Consider the following 17,047-nt stretch of genomic DNA (forward strand, 5'->3'; position numbering starts at 1 on the left):
ACTTCACGCTGCAATTTCAGCGAGCCACTTCCACCTCTTCTGCAGTGCACCTCGTCCTCTGCAGGGAGAAACCCAGCCAGGGCCTGGCTTTCCTTCTTCTCAAGTCAAAGGAGGAAGAAACAGCTCTGTCACGTGCATACTGCTGAATGCTGTATCCCATGGTGAGAAGAGGCCGGGGAATGCCCCAGTTCTACAGGCGCAGCCCAGCCTTGTGCTGCCTTCCCAGGACATGCTGACTGTTGACACATCTGCTTCTCCTCAGGCATTGCAACTGGATAAGACACGGTCTGGGGAGAGCAAAAGAGGGGAAAATCCCCTTTGTGTGAATTGTTGACCTTGCAAATTGAGATTCCAAATAATTCAAAGCTTAAAGCACTCAAGCAAATATTGGGAGCTCTTGGCACTTGTGTGCGTTTGAACCAGAAAAGCAGCTCTGCAGCCATGGGAAGCCCATGAAGGCAGGGCATGTGAACCCACAGGTCTTCCCTGGGGTTTGCTGAAGTCTGCTTGGGTTCATTGGTCTTTGCTGGGGTTCGCTGAAGTTCACTCAGCTTCGCTGAAGTCCAAAAACCAATCAGCCTTTGAGCTGCAATGTGCTGAGTTTGCCTGGAAGCATTTAGAAGAGATGGATTTATCAGACACCTTGGACTGCTGGGTCAGTGCCACTTGGGATCTCCAAGTCTGGATATGCACATGCTCCCACTTGAGTAGGCACAACTGAAAGGAAAGTAGCATTGAACTGAAATCAGCAGGAAGAAGGGGCAAGAGGAAAGCACAGAAGCAGTGAGAGTGCCCTCATGTGAATGAACCTCAGCTGAAGGTACTGAGCCTGGTCTTCCCCAAACAAAAAAACCCTAGTATGCAAAAACACATCTCATAGCTATGCTCACATGCTTCTGAACTGCAGTTGCTATCAGGTGTTTGATGATCAGAGGGCTGTAGCACATCCCCTATGAGACAGGCTTAGAGAGCTGGGGCTCTTCAGCCTGGAGAAGAGAAGGCTCTGGGGGTTCCTTGCAGCAGCCTTCAGGACCTGAAGGGGCTTACAGGAAAGCTGGAGAAGGACTTTTCATAAAGACATGTAGTGACAGGACAAGGGGAAACCATTTTAAACTGAAAGAGGGTAGATTTAGACTAAATATTGGGAAGAAATTCCTTACTGTGGGGGTGGTGAGACACTGGAACAGGTTACCCAGTGAGATTGTGAATGCTCCCTCCCTAGAAGCATTCAAGGCCAGGCTGGATGGGGCTGTAAGCAACCTGGTATAGAGGGAGGTGTCCCTGCCTACAGATGAACTAGATGATCTTTAAGGTCTCCTCCAACCCAAATCATTCTATGATTCTGTGGGTTTTCTCTCTTGCGAGCACAAAAGAACCAAGGGAATGAGGAAGAACCAGCAGTACCACAAGCCTCTGGTAACAGTCCTGTCCTGATTGCTGTTTTCAGAAGGAAATTTGTTCTGGGCCAATCTGGGTTGGTGACCTCAGGCAGAAGTACAAAGAGCAGCTGGGGAAAACACAAAGGAAGCCAGCAGGCATCTATGCAGCAGCACAGTGCTGGAGAACAACCCTCTGCTTCCAGGACCCCCAGGCAGTCAGTGAGCCAGCTCTTGCCCCAGCAGCACACAGGTACAATGAGGCCACAGATAAGGAGCTCAGGAACTGTATTCAGCTCCTAAAATAGCAACACAAATCTCCAGCACCAGCCAGCTCCAGACTTGGTTCTGATCATCTCAGTGGATGGCCACTGAGGACTCCCTGCAGTTCTGGCTTCTGCATCAAAGACAGCACTTCCCTGCTCTCCCAAATGGAATTATCCTCCTGTTTTGGCTCCAGAGACTGCCATACACAGGACAGAAATGCGCGTGGCACAGCAGCAGCATCACAAGATGCAGCAGGTTCCCTGGGGAGAAGCGCCCACTGTTTGCAAACCTGGTGAAATCGCTCAGAAATCAAATGATGATGATGATGTAATCAGTTTCTCTAGTAGCCTCAAAGTGAGTCACAGCCCCCATGACACCCCCCTTTTGCTGACTAATACCTGACACTGCTCAGTGGCCCCTCAGTGTGGAAGGAATGGCACAGGAGAGCCCTTTAAGTGGTGCCTGGCTGCCTATCAAAACCACCCAGAGGCTGTCTGGGGCCTCCATCATGGGGAATTCCCCTTCTCCATGCCTAAAAGTAAACTCAGCTGGGCCAGCCTTCCTGCAGTCGGGGATCGCAGCACCCAGGACCGAGCACCCGGACCGACAGGCTCTCGCTCCCCGAGCCCCTCGTGCCCAGCCAGGTGAGTGGCAGGATGCTTCTCTTGGGATGGAGCGGAGGGGAAGGCGAGCAGCTTTTGGCTGTCAGCTCAGAGCTGTGAGAAATAGAAGAGGGCTTGGCTATTTATTTCAAGCTGGGACAGTTTTATAAACAAGACGCTTTCTGGGTCTGTGGGATTTTGTTCAGCGCGAAAGCCAAGATTTCTGAGGGTTCACAGAACAGTTCTGGGTCTCTGGAGGAAAACAAGGAATTTGATGGAGAAAAAGGGAAACATGGCTTGCTCAGCTCTTCATCCTGTCCTTCGATGAGACCTTGGGCATGGCACACTCACACAGCACATCAGGGTTCCCGCACCTCCCACAACCCAGCCAGGCTTCAAGGGCGATGTCCTGCTCAGAGAGGAAAACAAGCAGGGCATTGAATTCAGTGGGAACAGAATTTGTTTTCTTTTACTTTTTATAACCCAGGCAGTGCCCCAAAAACCTCAAATTGCCAGGAGACAATGGAACAGCACAGAGCCTAGGAAGCCAGGATCGAGACAGCTGGAAAACAGCTCCAAGTGAAGGCCACCCCATGAGCACAGCAGGCCCCTACAGAAGGAGGACAGCTGCTTACAGCAGTTCCTCTGTTTATTGAATACCAGACACCTCCCTCACGGCAAAACCAGGACAGAGAACCAGGTAGCAACTTGGCAAGCCCCAGAGAACTGCAGAAGCCAAGAGGCGTTCCCTGCAGTTGTGCTCCTCCAGCTGATGCTGTTAGCAAGCAGGCGACAAACAAAGCAGCAGCTCAGACAGCCTGCTGCTAATCGGTGCTGCAGCCGAAGAGCTGTAATCACTCCTCTGTAATTAGACTCACTGGGGAATTCTCGCTGCCCTGGCTGAGGAAGGACAGGCTCAGCGCTCACACGAGGTACGCCTGGTTCTGCGGCAGAGACCCGCACCAGCACTCAGGAAGGCAGCGAGAAGCCATTTTGTCTCTCTGCAAGCCAGCTGAAGGGCTGAGGGCTCGGGCCTGTCTCTCCTCTCACAGAGAACCCCCTCAAATGGAGAAAGGCCGGGACCCCGCACCCCTCAGTGACCCAAGAGCGAGGACGAGCAGCGCACAGAACCCACAATACAAACCCCCCCCACTCGCCATTACACCCCACTGCCCCGGCCGCCCCCACCCTCCTTCTTTATAGCCCGCATCGCCCGCTCCGATTGGCTGCGGGGCCTGTCCGTCATGCTGGGAATTTCCCGAGGGCGGGCCCAACGCTGCCGCGCCGTTTCCTCCTCCCGTGCTGGTGGCGGAGTGCGGCGGAGCGGTGCCGAGAGCCCCGCGGCTGCAGGTGGGCTCGTAGCGGCTCGGTGGGGTCGGGTTGGATGGGGAGGCGGTCCCGGAGGGGCACGGCTGTCCTCTGCTGGGACACTGAACCGACTTCGTCTGAAACGGGGCGGCTGTCGCTGAGTGCGGCGGTGACATCCCCGGGGCCGTCGTGCCGCTCGCCGTTGGGATGAATGTCTTTCAGTGCGTCCGTCGCGCGGTGACGCCGTGCCTCGGTTTCCCCTCGGGGCGGAGCGGTGCCGGGGTGCTTCTCACCGCTCCGCGTTCCCGAACACCCCAGGCGCGTCCATTCGGAACGTTCCCGTTGCTGACGGCCGGCGGGGCCGTGGGCTCCGGGCTCGGCGTGGCTGCGTGCCTCGCGTTGCCCCATCGCGGAACGCACCGCAACCTGGCATCGGGTTGCACAACACCGGGGTTTCCCGAAGCCCACGGCTCTGCTCACTGATATGGGCCTTTGGGGCTGGAACACGAGCAGGTGCCGTGCTCTGCTCGGATGCTGTGCCTTGCCTACCCCGCTTCTGGATTCCTGATGTGCACGCCTTGCACCCCATAGCACAGCAAACGCAGTGTTCCTCCCATAGCTCACTATTTCCATCCTCCTGGGTGAAAAGGCAGCGCTGTGCTGCCGCGCGTCCTGCCAAAGTGCACGTTTGTTTACAGACAGCTGGGCTGTGAGAGCAGACCTTGAGCACAGAGCACTTTGTGGAGGCAGGAAGGTTCCAGCAAGGCGAGCCCTTGGGAGCCTTGTATGTGGCTCTGCAAAGTGTGCAATCAAAGGAGGGGGGGTTGGCACCCTTTGACATCCTTCCTGGCTCTGAAAGATGCCCTTTTGGCCCGACCTGTTTGGCACGGGGCTGTGGGCTGCTGCTTGCCAACAGCTGCTGCAAAACACCGTGGGTGGAGGCAGCCGAACCATCTCTTGTAGCGCTGCAGATCTCAGTGCTTTGAGAACAACAATCCCTTCGCTCTGGGTGCCAGGGGGGGAACTTTGCTAGCACAGCTTTGCAGCCTTCTGCTGCTGGCACTGATTGCCATAGGAGCAGTGTGCTTTGCCCCAGTGCTGTGCAGAGCAGTGAGGGTGGCAGCGCTGAGCCTTGCTGGCTTCCTTGCTTGGTGAGGGCTGTGATACAGCTGTGTGTGACAGCCTCCAGGCTCTGGGGAGAGGAACAGAGCAGGCAGCACCAAGATGCTGCTGCAGCAAGCCTTGCTTTGCTGCAGGGATGAGGATACAAGCCAGTATCCTCCTGAGCATTTCAGACATCACAGAGGGGACGTGCTTTGTCTCCTCTTCCATTGCATAGGGACCTTGCAGCACCACAACCAGCCCGTGATTTCAGCGCTGTCTCACTCTCAAGCTACATAAACACCTCGGAGTCTCCCTGCCCACCCACTCTGTCGTTCTCTCCTTTTGCTGAGCTGTGACCAAAATTCACCACCCCAAAGTTCCGCTGCCCCGCCTGCACCCACAACCTGCCCATGTGCACCAAAACCCCAATGGTGACCACAGAGTCTCACAGCCTCTGCCTGCACCTTCTGGCACCTCTACCAAAGGCCTTTCTGCCTCCCTGCTGGTGAGCATCCAGTGGCCAGCAAGGAGTCGTGGAAAGACTTCAGTGGTTTGATTAAGAACAACACACCCAACCTATCTGAAACCCAGCAGCTTGACTTGAGTTAGCTGTTGGCATGTCTATTCTATTCTCTCTCCTCCTCTGTTTTTAGTGAAATGTGGGATCTTAATTGCAAGTCTATACAGCTGTGGTTTTGATATGGCCAGTGCCGTCTTTGAGATGGCCCTTGGATAGGGAAATCCATGTCAGAATTGTGGGTATTGGAGTTAAGCAGAGGCTGGAGGCTTTGGATTGTGTGCTTGTCCATTGTTGGGTTTAGTACTGTGGGTCACGTTGGAATGCTTCATGTCATATCCCCTTGTGCACAGGGTCAGAGCAGGGGACAGGAGGGCAGGGGATGTGGTGCGTGTGCCACCGAGGTGCTGGCTGCAGGAGCACAATGCTGGCCAGCTACTCTGAAAGCCCCATGCTTGCACCTGAAGCAGCACATGGTGACCAGACAGTCCCCAGTCCAGGTCCCCAGCCTGTGTGTGCTGCTGTCCCCATCCTGCATGCTGCCCACGTGAGTGAGGCACCTGCTGTGCCATCTCCCTGCAGGGGACATGCCACTGCTGTCAGATGTGCTGTATGATAATTGCCTCCTGACAAGGTGAGCGCTAATTGCTGCTCCTGCTGTGGATGCTGCCAGGTGGCCGCTGTCACCTAGGATGTCCCCTCCGCTTCTGGGCAGTCACCATCCCCTGTGACCTGGCCAGATGGCATGCGATGTGGGTACTGGTCTGAAATCAGGGCTTCCTCTTCAAAAATGCCCCCCAGGAGCCTCCATTCCCCGTTAGCTGGGCGCAGCTGCTCAGTGCCCTTCTGACTGCTGAGTTGTCACCTGCAGCGTAAGGACAACAGCTGGGCTGGGAACCTGCTCCCACTGCCACGAGTGCAAGGAGTGTGACTGGGACACCCACACATGCACAGCTTTTCATTTTCAACATGAGTAGCGCTTAGGAGCAGACTGGAAGGATTTGGTTTTTTTTTCTCATTTCCCTTTGTTTTGTTGACAATTGTTTGTGGAAATCTCTGTCTGAGGGGCTTTCCAGTACGATGTTGTCAGGCTTTAGTGTTGCTTTAGTTCATTGTTTGTTTGCCCTGCTGCATGGATGGAAACTGTGACTTCACTGTAAGGTTCCCATCACTTCAACCGCTTTCAAACCCAGCAGGAAAAAAGCTTCTTGCAGGAAAACAAAAGCCCAACCCCGGTTGTTTTCCTTGACTAGCAGCACTGCATGCAGGCGATGTCCCAAGCTGCAGCATCCAGCGGGGCCTCCGTCCCTCAGCAATGCAGGTGGTTGGGGCTGCGTGGGGACCTTTGTGTCTGCTGAGCTGTGATCCACACGGCACGAGGGCTGCCAGCAGTGCTACCACATGTGACAGCTCTCGTGGCCCTGAGTCACCCCGGTGCTGTCACTCGCACAGGGCGGGCGCGAGCGGAGCGTGCGGAGCGCAGTGCCTTCACCTGGTGCGGTGCTGCAGTGGGGACTGCGGTGGCAGCCGGGGCAAGAGGGTGACTTGCTTGCTGTTCCTTGCAGGGATGCCGGGCTGGGAGGTGGGCGGCTGAATGGCGGCCATGGAAGGGAGGGGACCCTACCGCATCTACGACCCTGGCGGGGGCACGGAGGAGAATGGATCCACGGCTTTCGAGCGGCTGATAGAGGAGAATGCCCGGCTGAAGGAGAGGATGCAGGGGATCAAATCCATTGGTAATCACTGCACGGTGGATACCAGACCCAGAGGATGGGGTTTGGTTTCTGAAAAGCCTCAGCTTTGCAGCCTGTGCAGCATTCATGAGTCTTTGTACCATGGGATGTGGAAGGACTGAGACCTTTTTAAGCTCCTGGGGTGTTTTGCAGTTGTGCCACCCCCTTTTCCTCTTTATCCCCCTTCTCCCATCCACCCCATATTTTGCTTTCAGTCCCGTGACCCAACTTCTGCTTTCGAGTCCTTCTGCTTCAGCAGCTGAACTTCCACCTCCTTCCTGATCCCTGTCTGTCATGTCCTTGCCTGGGGCTCATGCTGTTTGGTGCCCTGAGGCTTGCAGCCTTGACTGTACATTACCCAGGCTTAAATTGGGTTCTTGTGGGAGGTGTACAAATGTAGTGCTGCTGTTCCATCTCCTGGAACCAATCCTCCCTGCATCAGTATGAAGAACCTGCAGCTGTGAGCCACAAAGACAGCTTGGCCCCAGGATTTGGTCAGGAGGAGATGTTGTTGGGTAAAAACAGACCTCATACCCAAGTAGGGGCTGATGGCTGTGGCTGCAGCAGTGTGGGTGCTGTGGGTAGGGCGGAGTGTCCTTGGGGAGTGCCCTTGGTGAGCACCTTTCTGCTGCCCCCCAGGAGAGCTGTTGGAGGAGTCTCAGGTGGAGGCATCCAAGCTGCGGCAGAAGGCAGAGGACCTCGTGAAGGACAACAAGATGCTGATAGCATCGTCCGCTTTGGAGGAGCTGGTGGAAACTGGAGGTTGGAGATGGGATCTCATTGAGCAGTGGGAACCTGACAGCCCAGGAGCTGAGCTCGGGGCAAGGCAGAGGGTGTAAAGGAGGTCTGATGTGTGCCTATTCTCTCCTCCTGCAGCCGCTGGCCCCGAGCACAGCTCTGCCCTAGCTGCCCCAGGCAGTGCCCAGCCGGACACAGGAACACGGAAATCCCCGAATGTGAGTGGTGAAAGTGGGGCTGAGAAGAGTGGGGGTGCAGCAGGGGCTGTGCCACTCCCAGCTGGAGCTGACCACGCTGCTCCCATTGCAGGGCTCCTCATCAGAGTTCGAGGTGGTGGCTGCAGAACCACAGGGCTGTCCCCAGGACAGTGGCAGAGCGGTGAGTGTTGGGATGTGGGCAGGAGGAACTGCATGGCCCAAGGCTTCTTACAGTGCACAGTAGGCTCGGGGGCAAGGGGAGCACTGGTGTGTCAGAGTGCTGTGACAGTGACAGCGACAGCCCAAGGAGCTGAATGCTTCGGTGCTTCCCTCTCAGAGCCAGTGGGAAGACCAACGCTGTGCACCACTGCTGGCAAGGCCTACCCCAACCTGGGCACAGTGTGTGCTGTTTGCTGAATGTCCCCTTGGCTGCCGCTGTCACCTCCATCTGCTGCAGTTCTGTGTGCTCTGGAAGGGAAGAGGGCAGGGACAGTGACTCCAGCATCACGGCCATACCCTGCCTCACTGTGCCATCCCAGCGGCATGCCCTGCAGCACTCCCTCCTGGTGCAGTTTCAATTTATCCCTGAGCACAGGGCACAGGGAGGGGGGGGGGGACAGCTGTGACAGGAGGGGATGCCCGGGGAGTTCCCGAGGGCAGTGATGAGTCAGTGGGGCTGGGAGTGGTGCCGTGAAGGTGTGCCATTGTGATTACAGCACAGAGTCAACCGGGTCAGGCTGTGTTGTGCCAGTGCTGCCACAAGTCTCCTAGGTGATGCCACAAAAAGGGAGGATGAGCCCGTTGGGGACACCCCCTGTGTGTAGGTGGGGATGTGCCGTGACGCTGCAGGGTGAGCCCGATGCACGCTCCCCAAGGCAGCATTAAATCCCACGGTGTACCAAGGACACACAGAGCCCTGAGGGGAGGACGAGGGGAAGGAGCAGAAACCCTGAGCAGAGAGTGATGCAGAGCTTCGTGCAGGAGCTGGAGCCGCTGCCCCATGAGGATGCCAACCTTCTGCCACAGCTGCAGCAGCTGGAGAGCACACTGAGTGGCTGTGCCCGTGAGGCCAGCAAGGACCAGGTCTTCGTGCGCATGGGCTACATGGCCTCCGAGCTGAAGCGCCTGGCCTCCAAGGTGCACAAGAACGAGCAGAGGACATCATTCCTGCAGGTGAGTGAGGCTTGAATGTTTGTTTTTCCACTTTTTTTCCTTTTTTTTTCATTCTGTGGAGTTTGGCGGCTGGTAATGACAAAGGTTCTTGTGCCTGGTGGACATCTAAGGGGAGACTAGGAGTGGCAACCCCAGTAAAAGCTGTGTGCTGGGGGATCCTCACACTGCTGTCATTCACCTTGCAGACTCTGTGCGAAACACTGCACACAGAGAACAAGGAGCTGCGAACCAAGCTGGAGAGGGACCTGGAGCAGAGGAACCAAGCGCTGGAGAAGCTCAGGTGAGGACAGCCAGCATGGGAGGTGAGGGGGGGGAAGCAGGATGAGGCACCCTAGAGGTTTTTCCCCACTGACCCCAGGGGTCTCTGCCTGCAGGTGTGAGAACCAGGAGCTGCGGAGGATGGTGACCCTTAGCAACCAGGAGAGCGCAAAGAGAGAGGCAGCCGAGCAGCAACAGGTGTGGGGAGAGCACAGACCTCGGCAGGGCTGGGCAGGGGGCAGGCAGAAATCCCCATGGCCTCGTCTCAGTTCTCTCCAGTTTCTCTCTGTAGGACTGGTGCAACTCCTCAGGGTGTTGAGGGGTGAGGTTGGTGGTGGAGAGGGAAATGGCTTGCAAAAGCTTGAGGTCACTGTGTGTGCACTTGCAGCAGAGCGGGGTGGTAATAGAGAAGGCAGCAGGCAGAGGAGAGCTGGAGGCCAAGGAGAAGAAGGTGAAGATCCTGGAGCACCAGCGCCGGGAGGTGAGGATGAGGCTGAGACTGAGACACAGCCCATAGGAGGAGCAGGATTTGGGCTGCAGGGGCACACGGTGTGCTCCTGCAAACAGCACTCTGTATCCACAGCTGCTGGAAGTGAACAAGCAGTGGGACCAGCACTTCCGAGCCATGAAGCAGAAGTATGAGCAGAAGGTAGGACTTGGGGCTAAGGTTGCACACATCTGCTGGGCACATGGGATGCTCAGATGAGACCCAGCATGGAGAAGGGGCTTGAGGCCATCCCAGCATTCCCATTCCCTGCTGGCAGATGACAGACTTACACCAGGAGCTGGCCGAGGCGCGGCGGGCACTGACTGAGCTGGAGTCAGAGAGGGAGCAGAAGCAGAGGGATTTTGACCGCAAGCTGCTGCTGGCCAAATCCCGGATTGAAACGGAGGAGGCAAGTCCCCTGGGAAGAGCAGTAGGCAGTTGCCAAACCCATCGCCTTTCCCTGGCTGACTCCATCTCTGCAGGCAGAGAAGGACCGGCTGGGCATGGAGGTGCGGGACCTGCAGCAGAGGATGCGCTTCCTGCAGGAACAGCTGGCGCCAGTCACCAGGCAGAGGGAGTACCAGGAGAAGGAGATCCAGCGGTTGAATAAGGTAGGAAGCTGCAGAATGGCCCCTGCCACCGTTTTGTTGCAGTGACAGTATCAGACGATGCCCATCCCATCCCCATCGGTTCTCCAAGGATGCAACCCCAGAGATGTCACCCACTTTAACTCACACTCGTCTCCCTCTTCAGGCACTGGAGGAGGCACTGAATGTCCAGGCCTCCCCCCCACCCATCTTCGCTGGCACTCTGGAGCCAGCTGGGAAGGTGCCACCACAGGAACTGCTGACCCAGAACGAGCTGCTCAAGCAGCAGGTAGGGCCAGAGGGGTGGGAGGGAGGGCAGAGCAGAGCGTCCTGTGGTACTTTACCAGAGGGACTGTAATGGTACCAGGTGTGCCCAGGACTTGGCACAGCCACTGCGGTTGGGGTTTATAACACAGAGACCAGGTGCACCCAGTGCTCTGCCTTCCACCAGGTGAAAATCTTCGAGGAGGACTTCCAGCGGGAGCGGAGTGACAGGGAGAGGATGAACGAGGAGAAGGAGGAGTTGAAACAGCAGCTGGAGAAGCTGCAGAAGCAGCTGGCCATGTCCAACAACCAGGTGAGCAGCACTGCACCCTTCATGGACGAGTTGGAGATGCTCATCTCCTGTGTCGCAGCCCCGTCACACACCTCAGAGCAGGGATGAGCAGGGACAGAGGGGACAGAGCGGTGGTTTTACTGCTGCTTATCCCTGCCAGAGCCTAATGCAGGGGCTGAAGTTTATTAAGTGGGTGGCAGTGCCCTCCCATCCTGTCTGGCACAGAGATCTCTCAAGCCCAGCTGTGCCCATCCCATCCCCATCGGTTCTCCAAGGATGCAACCCTTTAACTGAGATGTTAACAAGAGATGTCACCCACTTTAACTCACAATCCTCTCCCTCTTCAGGGGAGAGGTTTAGGGCTCTCCTCTCTGCCACTTGCACTTTTCCTGTGAGTCTGGTTTGGGCACGGCAGCATTCCTTGCCCCACTCTGCACTAACCCCTCTTCACCCCTAGCTGCGTGCCTCTAAGGATGACTGCCAGAGAGAGAAGGAGGAGAAGGAGAAGTTGAAGAAGATGCTGAAACAGCACAAACAGGTGGGATGGTGAAAAGCACTTCCTAGTGGAGGGCCTGGCACAGGAGAGGGCTGGGACTGCTCTCACCATCTCTCCCGGCCTCTTACAGGCTTCTGGAGAGAGGCTGCACCCTGACCCAGTGCCAGGACCACTGGGCCCCGCGTGCCCTGTGTACCAGTACCAGTACAGCCCCCCCGTGCCTCACCCCATGTACCATGGCTACGACGAATGGCAGCAGATCCGCTACCCACCAGCACTGCAGGGCGAGCACCCGCCGGGACAGAACTTCCATCATTATCCCCCAGTGAGTACAGTGGGGAACACAGAGCAGGTGTGGGGCTCATGATGCACATGCACAGTCATTCATCGATCCCATTCCCATCTCTTCCAGCCGGAATACCCCTGGCGCCCGCCCTGTGCTATGGCCCGCAGCCAGAATGCCACGGCAGTGCCTGGGGTGAAACCTGTCCCCAAGGACTTGGGTAAGGCTGAGCCCAGTGCCTGGGCAGGGATAGGACGGGTTAGCTGAGGGGTTCCCTTCAGATCCCATGGGTTTGGGCATCCTGTAGGGGGAGTGGGAATGGGTGGTGGGGGGTTGGATCCTGATGGTGGCATCCCCCTGCTGTCCTGCACCGCATCCCCCTGGGGCCCTGCAGCACATCCCAGCCTTCTGTCCCCATGTCACACATGGGGTGGTGGCTGAGGAGCGTGCTGACTCCACGCTGTGTCTCTTGTGTCCCAGACCAGGCAGGTCCTGCGATGCCGTGATGCCGAAGAGCGGCGTCGCTGTGCTGTGATGGGGGCTGACGGCAGAAGAGAAGCAGGATGTGTGTGTGTGCCCGTGTATGTAGAGCTAGGACCTTTCTCCAGCTGATTGCTCGCTGTATCTGCACACAGTGGATGCACGCCTGGGGCCAGAGAGGCCGCAGTGGTGGCAGAGGGATTGTGGATGGCATGGCCATCTCATTCCACCTGAAGGATTGGCATTGGGATCTTGAGCCAGGAAAAGGAGCCGCGCTCCCTCTGTTCCTGGAGCATCTCTGCCAGCGGTGGAGCATCTCTCCCCTCCTGGTGCTGGGAGCACCTGTGGCCAGATGGATCCCGCACCGAGAGTGCTTGGTGATGTATTTATTTAAGGACTGGAACTGAATCTGTTCTCATTCTAAAAGTGTGTTTTCGCCGGAAGAGTCTCAGTGCAGTACTCGAGGTGGGAGTTGTCTCAGACTGTTTGCCCAGATTGATTCAGATGTAACCACGTGTCCAGAGCAAAACATGAACCCGCTCACTGCGCAAGCGGTCAACATTCATTTATCTGAGCCCTGCCCAGCCCCGGGCTCAGCCCTATGCATCCCCCGCTCCCTGGAGCCAATTCTGCTCCAGAAAAACAAAGCTGTAGGGGAAAAAATACAGCCGTCGGTGTCATGCGCGTGCCAGCAGCAGCTGTGCTTGTTTCTAGGTGCTGCTCGGCAGCGTTCCTCCTGCCTGGCTGCTGCCTGTTATTTTTCCCTTCTGTGCTCTGGACTGAAACCCGAGCGCTTGCCCCGCTCCGTGACCCGGCATGAGGGCAGCCAGGAGGAGGCTGGGCTCAGTCTGCAGAGCTCAGAGCAGTAGTGATAAATGTGTGTGCTGTAATTAATAAACACACAGAGATTTCCAGCTGGAGACACTCCACTCTGGCTGGGGGGGAGGGGTGTAGCTGTCATCCCCTTGGGAAGCACTGACCCCATCCCATGAAGCATCCCACCCTCTGGTGGTGACAAGCAACAAGCAGAGCAGTGCAGTTGCAGAGCCTTTATTTGGCATTGCTGTGGGGTTGGAGCACTGGGAGTCGGCCCCCAGGGCTGAGAGAGGAGCACATCCCTGCGCAGTGCGGGCAGCCTGAATGCACTGAAGGGCTGCACTGCACCCGGGCAGGATCAGGTCGAGCCCACCCCATGATGGGGGCTTTCAGGCCAGGCCTTCATGGAAATGTCATCCTCAGTTCCCCAGGGCCAGGTTGGGGGCTGCAGGGGGTTGAGCTGGGGGGCTACTGGCCCCGCTGCTGCCGCATGTAGGCGATGATGTCGTTCTTGACGGTGGCGATGTTGGCACGGTGGTACCAGCGCATGATGGGCACCCCGTCAGCACCCACCAGGAACTTCTCGAAGTTCCATTTGATGTCGTGGTTCCTCAGTGGCTCCCAGAAGAGGTTCTTGGGGTTGCCAAACTCCTCTGCCACCGGGGGGCAGGAGTTCTGCAAAGAGGGAGGGGATGCATCAGTGCTGCGTGATCCCCAAAATCTGGGTGCTGCCCTCCACCCTTGGCACAGCACCCACCTTCAGGAAGCTGTAGACCTTCTGCTCCTTGGCCCCGTTCACATCCCCTTTCTGGAAGAGTTGGAAGTTGGGGACGAAGCCACCTCCTGGCCGCACGTACCTGTGGGGGACAAGAGGACAACAGGCAGAGGTGTGACGTGTGGGAACCCCAAACTTCATCCCCAGGATGGACAAGGAACGCTAAAATCTCATCTCCAAGTTGGGCACGGGACCCTAAAACCTCATCCTCCAGGTGGGGATGAACCCTCCCACGTTGCCACAGCCTTTCCATATCCCACCTTTCTCATCCCCAGTACTCACTTCAGTGCGGGGAGGATCTCAGAGTTCTGACCAGGCTCCTGCTTCCCAAATTGGTTGGAAGGGAAGCCCAGGACGACAAGTCCATAGGGCCCCAGCTCATTTTGTAGTGCATTCAGTTCTGCAGACAAAGAGCCGGGGATAGGTTAGGTTAGGGGAATCCAGGCCCTTTGCATCGCTGTCACCCCATTCCCAGTGCAGGGCAGGTTGGGGACCTTACCGAGGTACTGCAGGGTGAGCCCTCAGTACGTGGCCACGTTGACAAAGAGCACCATCTTCCCCGCGTACTTTCGGAAGGGGATGTACTCGTCCCCATCGATGGTCAGCGCCCCGTAGTCATAGATGGTGCCCCGTACGGAGTCGTAGCATTTCACCTATGGGGAGCAGGCTGTGGGGCCGGGCTGGGGGCCGTCACTGTGCCACGACAGCGTTGGCCACCATGTAGGACACGAGGGACGTGTCACGGCAGCAGAGTGGGCGCCGTATGGAGGTGCACTCACACGTGCAGATGTGCGCAGACCCATCCTACGGGAGCGGCTGCTGCAGCGGCGGGGATGTTTACCCGGCTGCAGAGTCCCGGGAAGGCGAAAAGGGGGCCGCGCCACAGCGGGGATGAGAACGCCCCCCCCCCCTCCCCGGCGGACGCGGCGCCGCGGAACGGACGTATCGCGGTGACCGAGGGACGGCCGCGCTCGGAGCCGCGCGGTGCGGGGGTTAACGGGGGGAGCAGGCAGCCGTGCCCACCGAGGTGCCCGGCACCGTAGGGGGCTATATTTAGGAGCTGGCAGGAGACAGAGTCACGGGAAGCTCCGCCGCCCCGGGCCGTATCCTGCCGCCCTCCGCGCACACTGCGCTGGGAATAGTGCCCAGCCCGGGCAGCACAGCGGGGGCACAAAGCTCTGCACCCCTCCCTCCTCGGCACTGCCCCACGCACCCCTCCGCTGCCCCCCACTCCTTACCATCTCCCTCTCCTGGCCCTGCCCAAGCGGGACGAGCCCGGCCAGTAGCACGGCCAGCACGCAGACGGCTCGGCACCCCATATCGGGGGCGGGCGGGTGGTGCGGGGACCCCCGGGACGGCGCACGGAGGGGTTCGGGCTCACCGCCTTCTGCCCGCACCCGGTCCGGCGCCGGGGAAATAGCGGCGGGGCCGCGGGGCCGGGCCAAGCGCCGGCGGGGAGGGGGGGGGAGAGGGAGGGGGGGGGAGAGGGCGGGGGGGCCGCGCCGTTAACCGTGTGTGCGCCCTGGGGCGGGCGATGCGCAGCCGGCGGGGCATCGTGTTTTTTTGTTATTGTTGTTTGTTTGTTTGTTTGTTTTTCCTTTACTTTGATTGATTGTGTTTTGGTTTATTTGGGGGGTTTTAGTGTTTGTTTTCTATTTTTCTTTCTTTTATTTTTTATTATGTTGGGGTGGGAGGGGACAATTGGCAGTGCCGCCTCTGCTTGGCAGGGATGTGTGACCTACAGGCTGCAATATGAGCCCCTGGGGATTCAAATCCCGGTTTATGCAATGGGATTTAAAAGCCCCACCCTGGCAAGGAGCACCTGGGCAAGGTGACACCCTGCTGCCATCCCTGGATAGGGACGGGCGAGTGCAGAGACCAAAGCACTCCATCAGCATCCTTCAGGAGACTGGGTTGAGAGCTCCATTGGATGACCCCACAGTGCCCCCGCTGTGATGCTGCAGTCACAAGCCGAGGGCAGAATCCTGCGGTCCCTTATCCTCTTATCCTCAGGGACAGGAATTTCCAAGGCCCTTCTTGCACACTCAGGGAATGCAAACATTTACCCTGGGCTGGCTCCAAGGGAAATATCCGCAATGAGGTGTAAATTCCCTTAAATCCCTCCAAATGGCCTGATGAACTGTTCTGGGGGAGCTGGGGGGAGGCTGTGGTCAGGGGTTCACTGACCTGGGACAAAGTGTGGCAGCGGGTGAGCCCTGAGACACAGTGAGTATCCAGCTTCTAGCACCAGAGCTGGACCTTACCTTTGCATGAGAGCAGTGCTGGCCAGACCAGGGCTTCCTGCCAAATCCAGAGGACTGAAGGAGAAGGGCAGCGATGCTGTGGGCTCAGGGGAGCAATCCCCATCCCATGGCAGGGACACGATGTCTTGGGATGGGGCTGCAGGCTCTGAAACAGCCCCAGGGTTGCTTGGTGTCAGTGATGGGAAGTACCACAGATTGATGGAACACAGCTGGGATTGCTTAATTAGGAAAACAGGGTTCAGAGCAGTGAACCTCTGGTCCTAGGAACAGAGCGGATAGGTCACGCCTGCAGCAGGGGACAGCTGGCTCGGGGTCTGCTCCCTGCACAATGGAATGGAGGGAACCCTACAGCCTGGCCATGGGACAGTGTACCCACAGGTCCCTCCGTGTTCCTCAATCACAGCGTTCCCTAAAGCTTTAAGCATGTAGAGAGGTGGCTTAGCCCTTCTGTAATTCCCCATAGCAGGGAACGCTCTGGACACAGCAGTGGGGCTGTTCGAGCTGTGTTCCCTCCCTGCTATTTCACACCATTCTTATATTTATCCCCTAATTGCTGGTGTGGGGCTCTGGTGGGTTTCCAGCTGTGCACAGGGACTCGGAGCTGTGCTGCAGAAGTGGACACGTCCCTTCCACACGTCCCTAAATCGCCTCCGCACGCAGGGAAGGGCTGACCTGCTCCTGAACCGCCTTTTCTTTTCCTAAACCAAAACAAAAATAAATTGTTCCTTAGGTCCTGACGCCAGGCCAGCCTCCCTGGGGAGAGCACTGAAGCACAGGGAAGGGTTCAGCAAGCTGTGGTAGACGGATCCCTATCCCCATGGCTGAGTTCTGTGGGATCCTGCCTGTGTCACCCCAAATCCGTGCCGAGGCTGGAGCAGCATCCTCCACCCCAACAAGGGGAGTGTGGGATAGGCTGGCTGCCCAGCAGCTTCCCTCCTTGGGTGTTTTTCTGCTGGAGCCAGCCCCGCCTGCTGCAGATGTTTGGCAGGGGCTGGGGATAGACGGCCAGCAGTGCTTCCAGTCTCATCCC

At 57.6% G+C, this 17,047-nt stretch overlaps 2 protein-coding genes across 3 annotated transcripts; one reads left to right on the forward strand and one right to left on the reverse strand.

The window, feature by feature from the left end:
• The first annotated feature begins 3,520 nt into the window (after positions 1-3,520).
• TNIP1 (TNFAIP3 interacting protein 1) lies at positions 3,521-12,713 on the forward strand. 2 transcript variants are annotated; one of them, XM_042826403.1, is made up of 18 exons: positions 3,521-3,595; positions 6,740-6,910; positions 7,547-7,669; positions 7,784-7,863; positions 7,955-8,023; positions 8,824-9,015; positions 9,201-9,295; positions 9,390-9,471; positions 9,662-9,754; positions 9,857-9,922; positions 10,038-10,169; positions 10,243-10,371; positions 10,514-10,636; positions 10,799-10,924; positions 11,361-11,441; positions 11,530-11,724; positions 11,812-11,902; positions 12,163-12,713. In XM_042826403.1, exons 2-18 carry the CDS (start codon positions 6,769-6,771, stop codon positions 12,186-12,188), a joined length of 1,845 nt encoding a protein of 614 aa, XP_042682337.1. In that variant the 5' UTR covers positions 3,521-3,595; positions 6,740-6,768; the 3' UTR covers positions 12,189-12,713. The 2 variants fall into 2 exon arrangements, with proteins under 2 accessions (XP_042682337.1, XP_042682338.1); XM_042826404.1 differs by having other exon boundaries at positions 9,665-9,754.
• Positions 12,714-13,196: 483 nt separating this feature from the next.
• GPX3 (glutathione peroxidase 3) lies at positions 13,197-15,097 on the reverse strand. Its single transcript, XM_042826405.1, has 5 exons — positions 14,992-15,097; positions 14,253-14,406; positions 14,036-14,153; positions 13,736-13,835; positions 13,197-13,653 (listed from the first exon to the last, which is right to left on the reverse strand). Exons 1-5 carry the CDS (start codon positions 15,070-15,072, stop codon positions 13,447-13,449), a joined length of 660 nt encoding a protein of 219 aa, XP_042682339.1. The 5' UTR covers positions 15,073-15,097; the 3' UTR covers positions 13,197-13,446.
• Between the last annotated feature and the right edge of the window lie 1,950 nt (positions 15,098-17,047).

This window comes from Centrocercus urophasianus, unplaced genomic scaffold (genome assembly GCF_019232065.1).
Source record: "Centrocercus urophasianus isolate 14NV4802_14NV808 unplaced genomic scaffold, USGS_Curo_1.0 seq_26, whole genome shotgun sequence".
Lineage (NCBI taxonomy): Eukaryota > Metazoa > Chordata > Aves > Galliformes > Phasianidae > Centrocercus > Centrocercus urophasianus.

Coding starts and splice junctions, on each gene's coding strand:
- TNIP1 (XM_042826403.1), top strand. CDS start 6,769: ATGGCGGCCATGGAAGGGAGGGGACCCTACCGCATCTACGACCCTGGC. Junction 8,024..8,823: donor CCCAGGACAGTGGCAGAGCG/GTGAGTGTTGGG, acceptor AGCTTCGTGCAG/GAGCTGGAGCCGCTGCCCCA. Junction 11,903..12,162: donor ACCTGTCCCCAAGGACTTGG/GTAAGGCTGAGC, acceptor CTTGTGTCCCAG/ACCAGGCAGGTCCTGCGATG.